At 44.6% G+C, this 14,587-nt stretch overlaps 1 protein-coding gene across 2 annotated transcripts in view; it reads right to left on the reverse strand.

Annotated features, from left to right (window-relative positions):
• PSTPIP1 (proline-serine-threonine phosphatase interacting protein 1) overlaps positions 1–14,587 on the reverse strand; it is a 51,525-nt gene that overhangs the window by 32,574 nt on the left and 4,364 nt on the right. For both annotated transcript variants that reach the window (XM_031045965.2, XM_031045964.2), the window contains exon 2: positions 1,771–1,871. In XM_031045965.2, coding sequence (XP_030901825.1) covers positions 1,771–1,871 — 101 coding nt within the window. The remainder of the gene's footprint in view (positions 1–1,770; positions 1,872–14,587) is intronic.

Genomic DNA, 14,587 nt, shown 5'->3' on the forward strand with positions numbered 1-14,587 from the left:
AGTGGATGTACAGCTATTAGAACAACCCCAGTGCTACAGTCTCACTTGGCTTGCTTGGTACACACAGGCTTGCTTGGTATACAACAGGGAAAAAGCCTGGCCAGCTCTCAAGCCAGTCCCAGCTCCTGCAAAACCCTTGGATCATCTCCTCCTGAAACTAGACTAACCTAGGGTCAGAGGAGTTCAACAGGGGTTTGGCACCATCATTTCACATCTTGGTGCTGCCTTCCCTAATTCCAGTACTCTTGCACAGAGCTTCTAGGTTTCCCTGTCCCATGAATGACATGAGAACAAGCTGAAGCAAGCATCCTGCAGGGATAAACTGGAGGTGACACCTTTCTGGAAGTCAGTGCCCACTATCTTTTCTCCTTTTCCTCCTCTCCCAGCATGCACATACACATTTGCACACTCACTGAAATGTTTTGTGGGTGTGCAAAAGTTCATGGAAACATTCGTTCTGGTGGCTTTCAGATCTGCAAGATGACCATACATGTATTTTTCTTTGTGGGAAGTCTTTTAGCCTCCACCACAAGCCAGGAAGAACCTTGTCCTGTAACTTGCAGAAACCTCAAGAGTGTTGTGATAAAAAGCGTAGGCGTGTGTGGCATTAGATGTGTGCTGCTGTGCAGAGCCTTCCTGAAGCCTGCAATGAGTTCTGATCTCAGTAAGTTAGGAGTCACAAAGGAGCTGTTTTAAATAGTTGAAGCTAAGCTGCCATCGGACAGATGTGTCTTCAGGACTTGTGACACAAAACAGGTTTCCAGTGGTGGTCAAGAAAAGCAATTCAAATAGCTTCAGATTTTGATGGGAAACTCTTCACACCCTGTGAAATAGTCAACTTTCAGTTTGACAGTCTTGTCCCCTTGAAAGTCCCTGTGTTTGAAAAGTAGCCTTCAGAAAACCAGCCTACAACCAGATGAGGACAGCCTGGGAAGAAAAAGCAGGCTGTGACTGAGGGAGCCTGAGCACTGTTCACAAGGACACAGCTCTGAAATGGACTGCTCTAGGACTACCTGCTGAATACATAATCCGTATGGTGTGGTCTTCCCTCTGGGTCACGCATGAGCATGTATGTGCCTCATGCTACATGTTGGCATTGTTAAAACCCAGCCACTTAAACCAGAACCACATTTTGGGCATATTTTTCCAAGTAAGAAGTACAAAACTGAATGGCAAAGGAGTCAGAGCAGCTGTGTAATACGTGTTTTCTCACCCACAGAAGTGTCAGCAGCCTACAGCAGCTTTTGAGAGGCACCCAAGCAGCATGTAAAGGACGGACATAAAGTATGAGGTTGTTTTACAAAGTCTGTTAGTGTTGGTGAATGGTGCAGGTTGTCTGGGGTTGTTCTGTTAGCATCTTATATAGGTTTGTATTAGAAAGACGGGCCATTGTTGGTAGCTCCAGAAAACTGAAACAGTGCCTGTGCAACAGTGAGTTCAAAGAGAAAGGAAAATGTGCAAGTGATTTGCTCCCTACAAAAGGGGAAACTCAGTAGTGCTACTTGGGGACGTGTGTGCTACTGTGTGGTTCTGCACTGATAAGACCTGGGTCTTGAAGGAGCTCTGAGTTTCTTTCTTTTTTAACCTTCTTGAGTCTCTGGGGTTCCTGTTTGCTGTCTACATCACAAAGCTTGAACTCAAAACACTCAGGTTTTCCTATGTAAACTGGTATTATTACCAAGTTCAGAACCAGCCTGATATTCCTTTCCAGATGCCAAACAGAACAGAAAGCAGAGGCTGTTCAGACCTCTTTCACTCTGATTCTCTTACCTCTGCTTGAGCAAATCCTCCACATCTTTGCACATCTTCCTCCCATCCAACAGCCGCTGTACAAGCACCTCATAGCCAGTATGGAGGGTGAACTCCTTGCACTAAAGACAGAAAGATAAAGAGTTGAGCTCATTTGTGCTCTCAGTTTGAAGGTTCACCAGACACTACTGTCGTTCATATGGATCTAGATTTGCCCAGAGCAGTGGTCACTGGGACAGGGCCAAGGGCACAGGCAGGGATGAGGTTCCTCTAAAGTGAAAATCTGTAAAAATTTTTATTAAACCAAGATTGGTTTTTCATACTGAAAAAGTGAAGTGCGTTGCACATTTTGCTGTGTGGAAAGCAGCACTTGCTGTTTTCTTGGGGAAGTCACGTTTAGCTTTGGGTGTGTGTTCTTTGCAGAGCAAAGATGTACTCGTAGCTCTTAAGGACAGCAGATCCTCTTATCATATGATTTCTAAAATGAATGGTCAGAGTCAGCTCAGTGGCACAGGACTCTCTGTAAGCCAGTGACCTGCTGTGGAGGTGCAAGTGGAGATCTACAGGGCAGTGGCACCACCACCCTGTTACTGGTGGGGTTTTTAATGGGAAAATGCAAGAAAGTAGGCATGTGGAGAGCTTAGGAATGTGGATGTGGGATCTGCAGGAAATTGGAAGTGTGTATTTCTGAGATGCTTGCCCATGAGTGCTGCTTCCCTTGCTTTGGCATTCACTACCCCATCTCCTGTGCAATACCGGGGATTTGCTTGTGCTTTTGGGTCCTTTTGCAGCCTGTCTTATTCTGTGACCCCACATGGCAACAGGAGCCAGCCAGAGGTGATCCATGGTTTCCAGCCAGCCACACCAGACAGGCAAGGTTACTGAGCTGGGAGGTGTTTGCTGCCCCAGATCCAGGGCTCTTATCTCTTCCCAGGGCCCTGTTCCTCTGCTGTGCTCTAGGACTGCAGTTCCTCCCCATCACACTAGTCCATGTGATCTTGTCCATGTCCATGTGATCTATCAGAACACACCCCAGTGCATCTTAGACAAAAACATCCGAGTAATGAGAAGAAAAACAATTAGTCTTGTACTTCCTTTGTCATTTTCCCAACTTCCAGATTTTTCTGCAGCAATGGAAAATCAGAGCCACAGCACAGCCAGTGCTGCTGAGGAAATAGTGGGAACCCACCCAGAAAGGGAAGGGAGTAAAGTTGCGACATGTTCCGAGTGTGGCACTGGGAGATGATTTCTGTGTTCTGCTCCTGGTCCTCCCACTGACTCACAACAGGATTAGGACAAGCCATTTTTACATTGAGAGCCCCAGTTAACCAGTACATAGTGATGATGTTACTGAAAATGTAGTGGGGGATGTTATCTGGGCTTTATGTTAGAGCATTATGGTAAAATCATGGACTGTGTAACCATAAAGAGAATGAGTATGTTCCTTCCCTCGAGCAGTTTATGTACAATATTAAGTACTTATATATGAACTGAACACAGTTTATTCATCCATCCATTGTCACCTAAGCAGTTAGCATTTAATAAATGCATTAGTTTATTGTTTCCCACCATGACTGTGAAGAACAGAGCTGTTTGAGTTTTGGGACTTGGGACAGATCCTCTGCAAGCAGCGGTTGGACACTTTTGCTTGTGGCTTTGCTTCCTTATTGCTGGGACTAAGAGGAATAGGGCAAGCTCTGGGGACGAATGGCAGTGGCTGATGGCAGCCTCGGTACTGCTCACCCAGGCCCTAGGGCTTCTGTGGGGATTTGCAGCCCTGGGCTGCTTCAAGAGCCAGGATCAGTTTCTGCAGAACATCTTTGCAAACCTGCAGGTTGTAGTCACATTTCCAGTGCTACCATTCTTGAAAGCAGTAATTCCTGCTTCCCTAATGGACACTCTTATCACAAGCAGGGGGAGAAAGGAAAGACAGTAGGATAATGGTCCACAAGAGACATAGACAAATGCCTCTACCAGCAAAGTGTCTGCACTGCAGAGCCAGACAAGATAATAATATAGATAAAAGTATGGATGTGCAATGGATGCACTGTTACCACTGTTGCCACTGCAGGAAAATAATAATATGACATATGCTCATCTGATACATATGATCACCCCTTAAGAAACAGGATCTCAAAATCAAAATACCAGTTTTCCTAATGTTTCCAAGGGCAGGTTACATACACATCCCAGGGAGAGATCCTGCTGTGAAATAAAGGAGAAGCAGCAAAGTCTGCTCTGTAACATAGAGCAAAGTTTGCTCTATGCCACCCATAGAGCAAAGCAAGAAAGGTTCTTGATAATATCCTGGCAGTGGGCATGTCAGTTCCTCACTCTCCCTTTTTCTTAAGGACATCCCAATGGCTGAAGGCATTGCTGCTGTAAAACACCCTCACAGATTGCTTCCTCTGCCTGGCAGAAACCACTCTGGTCACACTCTCCACAACCATCTCACAGCCCAAACATCTGGATGGTATATTTCCAGATGCAATTCACTACATCCCATAGCTGTGCACATAGCTTCCTTGTTCCAGAAATGCTTCCCAGAGGTAAGTGAAATATCACAGGGGCTTGTGTGACCCTAGCAGTTAGGCACACTGCCACAAGCAACAACCGAGAGTTATGAGCACACTGTAAAATTACTCTGCCATTTCTATTCAACATCTCTCTTTGTTTAGGAAATGCTAAAACTCACTTGCAGCACATCTGAATTACAGGATCCTTTGTAAGCTATGCAGGCTACAGCATGGAGGGAGAGGAAACACAGACAGTTGACAGCCCCAGGATTAGATAAATTTAATCTGCTGTGGTCACTTACCCTGCAACATTGCTGCTTAATTCCCAACCACAATGCAGCCATAAATCACCAAGGCTTCAGTTTACTTACACAAATATTTCCCTTTCATTGCAACAGCTTTTTTTGTTCTTTTTCCATGTGTTGTACATCTGCTCAACCTGTCCTTGAATCCAAACTAACCTCCTTTGCCCTTTCCTGAGATACTGGTTCTTCATTCCATTGATTCCCTTGTGTTCTTATAGTACCTGTTCAAGGCTGAATATGTCCCTGCTGGACAAGGATGATACTCGGTTCCAGAGAAGACTAACTGATGCTTCATACCATGGCATTAATGTCTGCTGCCTAAAAAACACTTTGGTCCATCAGAGGATTTGTGTTTGCCTTCTTCCACTATCAAATCATACCTAACTGAGCTATGATCTATTGATGTACCTCAATTCTCTCCTGCAATTTTACTTGCTGAGGTCCCAGAAGGTATTGGACCTTTTTGCTACTGATTCTTACTCTCACTTTGCACTTTGAAACTTGAATTTTATCTGCTTTCTGTTACCCCAGGCTTGAAGGTTATCAGCAACCTCCTGTACAATATTTCATCCTACCTATTTGTTTCAACAATAGCTGTTTCCAGCCCATTATTTCTGTCTTATGCCAGTATCTCCAATGAATATATTGAATGAAATTAACCCTGAGACCACCTCTCGAGATCCCTTCCTCCAGCTCAGGCATTTCCATTTCAGCACAGGCCACCAGTGTCTCATCCAGAATAGTGTTTGTTCTGCTGTGTCTGTTTTGTCCTGTTTTGTTATTCTTCTCTAGTTTCTTAAGGATTTCCTGTATAGCACCGTAACAGACACATATTTTCTTTGTCAGGACAATCAAGACAGCAAGATTGTTTCACATTGAACAACTATCTACCCTTGCTAAACTGTCTTGCCTTTATTCTATTTTCCATTTACCATTAGGCTGTTCAAACTGCTGTCTTGGACACCTCTCAGCTGGGACTTCATGGTGATTGGAACTAATGAGTAGTAAAAGAACTATTTTTTTAGTAGAAATTAGAAAAATGCTTTAGTTAGGTAATAAGTATATTCATTAAATGTGTAAACATCATTTGCTTACAGCAAAAACAAGGTAGTTGCTTGAAAGGAGGTGATTTGAATCACCACCACTCATTCGTTTCATTGCCAAGAAAGTGATTCCGCTTAGTCAAAGCATGTGCAGTTGTGAAAGAGGATTTACTCATTGTTATTTGAATAAAAAAGATTAGTTCATCTGCATTGTCCAACAGACCTATAATCACTTGTAAGCAAGCACTTGACAAAGGGATTTCAATGTTACAGGCAGATTTGTATTGTCCTGAGATTCTTCCATGGGGAAAATCACAACTAATGCAGAGGCAGCATCTCCTCTTCTCATTTACAAAGGTTGCTTCCCTTGAGTGCAATGAGGAACACTGTTCCTCCAGAGATGAAAGGAATGCGAAAGGGAGTATATGACTGAAACCCACAAACATTATGCTCTAGTTTAACCAGAATAGCTTTTCCTTGAACACTTGAAAGGAGGCATGGAAGACTGCAAGCAGAGGTGTTGACAGTAAGCACACTGGGATACGCTTTCTTCTTTCCATTTCTTTCTTCCTCTGGGGCTTAACACTGCTGCTTCCTCACAGTAAGTAGCACTTGTCTACAGAGATAGGTGCCTTGGGATTGTGTCATCCCATCTGGCAGAAGTTCCTCCTTAGGCAATCGCGCAGGTAAACATCAGAAGTTAATTGTGGGAGAGATCATTCACTGCAGCCATGAGGGAGAGGCTCTGAGGAGTTTGGTTTCCAAGGCTGCAAGCGGGAAGGCCGATGGTGTCAGTTCTCTGCCCAGAGGGTAGAAAGCTCGGTATGCAGATAGCTGGGAGGTGACAGTTTCTTCTTACCTCCTGGTGGCATGAAGCTGAGTAACCTTGTGCCAAGTCTTGTGTCTTTAGCAGAGAATCAGCCTTACAGCACATCGCTTCTCTGAGCCTTGTGCTGTGGGTGCTCAGAGGGCACTGCAAGGCTTTTTGAAGAGCAAGCATCTATGGTTTGAAGTCACGAGGGTACTGCTGCAACAGTATAGAATCATAGAATCATAGAATAGTTAGGGTTGGAAAGGACCTTAAGATCATCTAGTTCTAACCCCCCTGCCATGGGGGGGTATCAAGTAGGAAAGACTAAAATGCTTTACTGGTTGCTGAGGCATGGGTTTGGTAAATAGCTATTACAGTGGACTGAACTGAGGGAAAATATCCAGGCTTCTGTGTGGATCACGTGCTAAGCCATGTATCCTTATGTGTCCAACTGCTAACATTCAGAAAGTGACACGAATTGATCAAGTCATGGTTGTGCTGTAGGAACTGTGAGCTCTTCTTTTGTGGCTGGTTTTCTTGGAGCATTTCTGACACCATTCTGGGACCCAGAACTCTTTTTAGAGGTGTTTCCATACCACAGTTCGTACCTCTGCCTGCTCCTGCAGGATAAGCTGGCTTGTCAGCAGCTTAGCATCTCCCCCAGGGAAATGCTTTGCACCTGAAGCCGTAGGTCCTGTTTGGTAAGTGCCACTGCAGCTCCACCTCAGCTTCTGCATTGCTCAGGGGAGCTGCAGTCAGCAAAATAGGTTCTCTTTCCAAGCACCTCCAGCTGCAAAGCCCGCTCCCTTGCTCTTTGCAGAGAACTAGGTCCTCAGTGGTACACAGGGAGAGTAACCTCTGGATCCAGCATGGCAGTATCACCACCCTGATGGAGAAATAGGGCTGGGAAAGAAATAACTATGCAGCAGACACTGGGTGTGTTGTTTGGTGTGTGGCAGGATGGTGTTGAGCTCCCATGATGGTACAGATAGTATCAAAATCTGCATGTTGACTGGTTTGCACATCTAAGGTTGGCCTGACTGCAAGCGGTAGTGGTACAAGCACCAGCAGTTACTGCACAGCTACTGTATGAGCCTGATGAGCCTTCATTCAGGAACTAGTTGAAATGTGTTATCTGCAAATACTCAAAAGTATTCCAAAAGCATTCTCTCAAGTCTGAAAATACTGAGCTCTGAAAGTGCATTCCTTGTCTTTGTTCTTAATGGTATTTGCCCAGGGCTTTTATCAGGAGTATTATCACGATGGGGTTTGGACTGAAAATGATAAATGTTGTGAACTCGCCTAAGTAAAGTCTTCATAGAGATCTTCAAGAGAAAAAGAAAATGAAACCAAGTCTGTTAGGGATATCTTTGTAATTTTTGGAAAATCAAACTTCTTTTGCACACAACTCACCTGTGGAGTTATGGGAAACTCCTGACAATTTTACTAAAATGAAAGTTTCAGTTTCCTTTTTCCAGGCTCAAATATTAACAAACTACTGCTTTGAGGAGGTTTAGAGAGAGCAGGGGACAGTGAGTTTTGAACAAGCATCATACTGCCAACACCTTTTTCAGCTGTCAGAAAGAAATCCTTTCCATCCACAATTGCATCAGTCCTGATAGCTCAGTCCTAGATTGAAAGTAAGTTCTACCGACTGGGTTATATCAATGAACTGTACCACTGCACTATACTGCTGTGTACTGGCACTGCTTAAAAAGTTTCTGGATGCTGATCTTTTGATCTGCTAGTCTCCTTGTCAAGAGCTCTGTCAAGGGCTTAGTATTTACTGGTGAGCAGCAAACAGATCTAATAGCCAGCAGTCAAACATGATTTATAATCTCAAAGTACACTGGAGTGGGCTGGATGTTTGCTAGCATGTCCTGGGTTTTCACTGTAATTGAACCACTTTATGGTGTTTTGGTTTTTTTCCCAGGATACTTTAAATTCTCCCAATATCTCTGAATATATTCACGATACCAAGAGTTTTTAGGAAGTTTATTGCTCCTTTTCTGCCACACTCCAACTATCCTGAAATAAACAGCAAACCAAAATGGGGTAGCAGCCACTGATTTGTGTATCTGCAGTGCTGCAGCAGGAACCTCTAACCAAAACAGTCTCCTATAATTGGTGTGAGATGAGTCCTTTTGATGTGATAACAAAGTGGTTAAGGAGTTCCAAAGTGTATGTGCATGTTGCATTCAGCTGTACCATGTGAGAGCTCTTTCTCTTGCTGGCCAGAATGGACTTGGATGTACAGGAATGCCGTGACTGCTCCTGCTTCCCAGCACTGAACTGACAACAGAATTTATACAAGAGTGATTTTTCCACATCAGCAGAAAAAAGCAGGGACAGACAGGTGGGCTGGAACTGGCTGTAAATTCACTCTTTGCACACTAGAAACATAGATGTGCTAAGGAGGTAGATGGCTCTCTTGGGACTTGTGATTATTTTGGGAGTTGACTCGGGCATTTTCAGCATGAGGCTTAGGTTGCAGTTTCACTGTGATGCAGTACTTTTCACTGGGAGTCAGCAGGATTTACTGCTAGACACAGCACAGATGTGAACCTTGCATGGAACCTTCAATAAACATTTGCATGTGTAGCATCCCAGTGGCTGAGTTGCTAGATTGCTGCCTTGTGCTTCCCCTGTAATGAGGCAGGCTAGAGAACTTAAATGCAAGCAGAGATTCTCATTAGGCTTCAGTTCTCCAGCAGCTGGGATATTCAGAAACAAACTGCAATTGAGATTTCACAAACTCCATGGTAGCGTTGCAGAACTGGTGGCATTGAACAAACCCAGCAGCTTCCCAGTGGTGTTTTGCCCTCTGTGATATTTCGGGTTTTCTCTATGAAGGAAATGGTTGGGTCAGAGTTCTGCTGACAAGATGAATTTGCTCCTCAGCTTCCTGAGCTTTCACCCTCCTCACTGGCGTCCTGGACTGCTCATGTGTTGTGTATCAGACACTCTTACAGCATAATGTTTGGCTCTCTTCAGTTTTAATCATCCCATGATTTGCATATAGCTACAAAGGGATTGCTGCACAAAAGCCGCCTTAACTTCTGCAGGTGGTTTGTTGGCTGGCAGATTAATGGCACACAGATAACAGGCTTGGAAAGTCTCGACTCCAGCCTAATAAAAGCACTCTGCTTGTGCTTATTACCTCCATTTTAGCTTCCCTTCTAATAATTTGGTTAAATAACCTTCTTAGAATGCACAGTGCTTCCTAGGGAAGAAAAACTGTAGTGTAATTTTTGATCTCTTTGTAAAGAGTGGAAGTGTTCTGTTTTTCTTTGCAAAGCAGTGTTTTTACATATCACAAAACCCAAGCTTTAGCCAGAGGATCTGACAGTGATCTTTGAACTTCCAGCTTCTTCCAGACATTACATGGAAGCAGCTTTACCTTTCGGAAGGCAGAAGCAGAGCTTTGTAGACATGCTGCAGTATCACCTCCTTTTCACTGCCCATCTGCCTGTCTTTCATAACATCTCAATTCAGGAACCTTCCACAGAGGTCACAAGCAAGGTCAGGAAATGGAAACCTCATGCTGCCTTTATCACAAGAACACCTCTTTCATACTGAATAGAAGAGCATCATCTGTCATTTATTGTTTTATTCCAAGTGCCCTGTATTGTAAATCAGCCAGGGAAAACAAGGCACCTTCCCTTGAATTAATTGCACATATTATTCCAGGTTGAGATCATGCTTTTATTTGCCCATTTCCACTAGTTTTTACTAACTTCAGGCCAAGTCTGAAGGTGGAGATCTCAGAATGTGCCTGATGACCTTCAGGACATGGCATGCTCCTACTGCTTCTGCTTTAGGAAAAGGAGAAAGGGGCCAGCAGCCAGATGTGCATCGCAATAAAAAGTGTGACAAAAATTTCCATTCAGGAAATTCAGATACAACAAACTTCTGGAACAACCTTTGTGATGGGAATGGTGAGAAATGGGACAGGAGGACACAAAATCCCTCGCTAGTTTTAAATCAGAGCTTGACGTGGCTGTATGGCACAGATCTGAGGTGGCGGCACCCCTTTCCTCCATGCAGTGACTTTAGACAACAGCTAAATCCATAAAGCAAGGTGGCTTCTTCCTGGGAGCCAACAGAGAGGTCTGGTGAACCTGCCTTTCCTAAGGGACAACACTGCTTTGCCATGGTGCCTTCCAGATTCTCGTAGATGAATGTGTCAATAGTGAATCAGATGTTGCTTCAGTCTCTTCTTGAAAAGTACTAGCTACACAAGAAAAACTGCAAGTGAAATAAGGAGAAACAGGATCTTGAAAGTAGAAGATAACTTCTGTTTCATGCAAAACTATGGTCAGGGTTTATTTTTGTTTCTATTCCTGTTTAGTTCATACACTTCCAGGTCTTTTCTATAAGAGAGCTCCTCTTCTGCAAGCACTGTGGGTCCAGCCTCAGACCGCTGTGAGTGAGGCAACATGAAACAACCCTAATGTTCCCATGCACAGAGGCAGTTGTTCAGCAGGTCACACATAGCCACTGGAACCAGCCGTGCTCCATTGGTACATTAATTCATTAAAGCTCATGTGTCTTGCTACTCCCCGTTTTAGAAAGCTTAGAATTGTTTCCTGTCAGTCCTTAAAAAGGCACTAAATGCACCGTTCCGCTGCACCCACGCTCTCTACTTCCCCTATGAGATGAGTTTGTCAGTGGTCTTTCCTGGCACATAGGGAAGGGGAAAACATCAGGAAACCTTCCCAGAGTCTTGCAGTACAAAGGGAATGAATTAAACCTTTAGTTCATTTCTCAGTAAGCTATAGATTACCATTTCCATTTCACAAGAGATCCTCACCACCTAAATAACGATTTTCAACATCTCCTGTTACTCAGCATGGTGCAACCTATTCCTGCACTCCGTTAGCATGGTCTATCACAGTGTCCTGGGGAACTGTGCAATCCAACAGGTCAAAATCAACTTTTGGCTTTTAGAGTCTTAAAAAGGGGGGGAAGAAGTGTTCATGTAAGTAAAGCAAAGCAGTTTGTCTGTTGGAACAACAGTGCCACTACTGCATTACCTTCTAGGAAGCATTCCTCTGTCTTTGCTCCCACTTGCATGAATCTCTCTTGCCTTATACAAAACTAAGTAAAACTGGATTATGTCTGGCATTTTATGAAGTCCTGAGTCAAGGAGGTATTTAGCTGGATGTACCCCCTCTCTGCTGCAAACTTCTAGGGTATAGGAAATGGGCAAGGTCTACAGAAGTTGGGTGCACAATAAGGCATTGCACCAGCATAGCTGCTTTGGAACGCTTTGAGGCTCTGAATCAGGAAGATCTGATTGAGACATCGCATTGCCTAAGCTAGCACACTATCCACCATCTGCTATCTGCATAGGGAAGCAGAATTTCATCTTAATCTCTACTTTCTTGAGCTGTTTTACTTGTGGACAAATCTACTGGAGCAGAGGGAAGGCATGCCTGGACTCCAGGCTGCTGTAGTGTAGACTATGAGCCATGAGAGCTCCCATTCCTGTTCCAGAGTAAGTCCCCCACTGCAGAGCTCCCCCAGAGGGCTGTTGTTTGAATTTGGTCTCTTCTTTGGTTAGAAATGTCACCTCAAACCTCCCTCTCCATAGGAAGCCTTCACCAGGTGGGAACTTGGTCATCAAAACCTAGCTTTACCTTCCAAAACAGCTCCCCTACTTCCAGTAAAGCTGTGCTGCTGAGCTCCTCATCGCCTTTCTGCTCCCCCTCCCCCCCCCCCTTTATTTCTGAGTTTTCTTTCCTTTAGGAATTAACCAGTCCTGGGCAAATTGAGAGCAGCACCAAAAGGCATCTTGGTGTGGGAAGCTGTTACTTGAAAGAACAAAAAGAGACAGGAAGTTTGTGTTTATCTGCTCAGTAGCTCTGATCAGACACTGGCACCTCTGAACTAGCCCAGCTGGCCAGTTTTCACTTAATTCTCAAGACTAAGAGTAAACAACTGATGCCTTTCACTTCAACTGAAAATGAAGTTCCATCAGGAGTGTTTTAGCAGGAGCTATGGAACTTTCCAGCTCCTCAGTCTTGTTCAGTGTTTTCCCATCACTTTGGAGATGCTCTGAACTGCAGCTATAGCCAGGGAGCAATTCTTTGAGGAACTGAAAAGCTGTTGGGATCTGGATGCATGTTTTCAATGTACTTTTTTTCTGTAACCTAGACAACCTGAGCAGTGCTGAATGCTCCCCATGCAGAGCAGTGCCCTGCAGCCCTCACCTCATCCCTGCCTCAAATCCCCACATTCCTACTGAACCATGCAGGGAACTTTGGAGGTTATTGAACTGTGGCTGCTGAGAGAAGTTTTATTACAAAGCTGAGATCAAACAGGAGATGAAACAAGTGTTCTCTGTGCCACCTGCCCGTCAGAACCTACCTTGCTGCAGCATGGCGTGGAAACAGAATCAGGAAAAAGGACTTTTTGAGCCCAAAAGAGCTGAATAATAATAGTGAAAATCTGTTCATGAAGCAGCCTCATTTGCCTTCCCCACAAGCATGCAGTGGGTGGAACTGGGCTGAAATTCAGAGCAGTGCAAGGTCAGTGTCCCCAGTCAGTGACCGTCAGCTTCGCAGAAACAGAAGTGGTGCAAGCCCATGCTGCTGCCCAGAGGGAGTGCAGGCTTTGTGGGAGGAAAGGGATGGGCCATGAATCACCAGCCCTGCAGGATAACCCATGTTGAAATGAGATTCACAGGGAGAGTCTGAGATTCACCCTGGAGAGGCTGTGGTAGGAGGAGAGGCAGGGAGCTGGGATGGCTGAGCCTGCAGGAGAAGTGGCTGAAAGAGTCTAAATGTGTGGTGCAGGGAGCAGGGGAGATGGAGGCAGGGCTTGTCAGTGGTACCCAGTGTCAGGGTAATGGGTACATCTCTGACCTTTGCATCAAGCACTGTTATAGGACCCATTTGAAGCTGTGTGTCAAACAGTTGTTTAACTCCAGGTGGTGTTCACTAAACGTGGCTGTGTATGTGTGGGTGAATTAAGAGTTGATGGCTCAGCTACCCCATATTTAAAATGCAGACTCATGGCACAGTTAAAGTTGGCATAAATAAGAACCCTCTGTTTCTCTGAACTGAAGCAAACCCAGTTTCTGCAGAGCAGGATAGATCAGAAAGAACAGATCTAACAATGTTAAAAATGTTAACAAAACTGGTACTGTGATTTCATCAATCCATCAATTTAAGCAGTCACATCCCCTAGATAAGGCTTGCATATTATCATCAGAACTTTCAATAAAACATAATTTATCTGTCTAACTATTTCAATCACTGGCCTAAAATGAGCTTTCCATAAACCAATTAATCTACCTGGTCTGGAAAGCCTTCTGCAGCCTTAGGACCAGCTCACTGCTGGTCATAGAATCATAGAATCATAGAATAGTTTGGGTTGGAAAGGACCTTAAGATTATCTAGTTCAAGCCCCCCTGCCATTGGCAGGGACACCTCACACTAGACCATAGGCTGAGAAAGTTGGGGCTGTTCAGCCTGGAGAAGAGAAGGCTGCATGGAGACCTCATAGCAGCCTTCCAGTATCTGAAGGGGGCCTACAGGGATGCTGGGGAGGGACTATTCATTAGGGACTGCAGTGATAGGACAAGGGGTAATGGGTTGAAACTTAAACAGCAGAGGTTTAGATTGGATATAAGGAAGAAATTCTTTCCTGTTAGGGTGGTGAGGTACTGGAATGGGTTGCCCAGGGAGGTAGTGAATGCTCCATCCCTGGCAGTGTTCAAGGCCAGACTGGATGAAGCCTTGGGTGATATGGTTTAGTGTCTTCCCTCTTCCTCCTCATAAGGAAGATGGTGAGCCTGGTGTGCCACATGCAGGACATAACCAAGCAGATAACCAGAAGCTGTAAACATGACAGACCCTCCTAGCACTGTTTTAGGAATACAGGGGTGGAAGTAGACATTGACCTGTTTGTCTCACTATCAGTACCTGTGCTGGGAGTGTTAATTCATTTGAGCTTCACTTGATCAGTTGTGCTCTGCTCAGAAGGGATTTGTGAAGCACCAGTGTTCTGCAGCTGTGACAATTGATCAGGTTTTCTACTTGTGAGGTTGCACCCCCTTCACCAGTGCTTTTCATTTCCCCAATGAGCCAGGAGCCTTCCCAGTTCAGATGGAGGAGTGCAGGAAGAAATCACATGTGAAAAAGAAGAGAGCTGCCT

The sequence above is a fragment of the Melopsittacus undulatus genome, chromosome 9 (genome assembly GCF_012275295.1).
Source record: "Melopsittacus undulatus isolate bMelUnd1 chromosome 9, bMelUnd1.mat.Z, whole genome shotgun sequence".
In the NCBI taxonomy this organism is placed as follows: domain Eukaryota; kingdom Metazoa; phylum Chordata; class Aves; order Psittaciformes; family Psittaculidae; genus Melopsittacus; species Melopsittacus undulatus.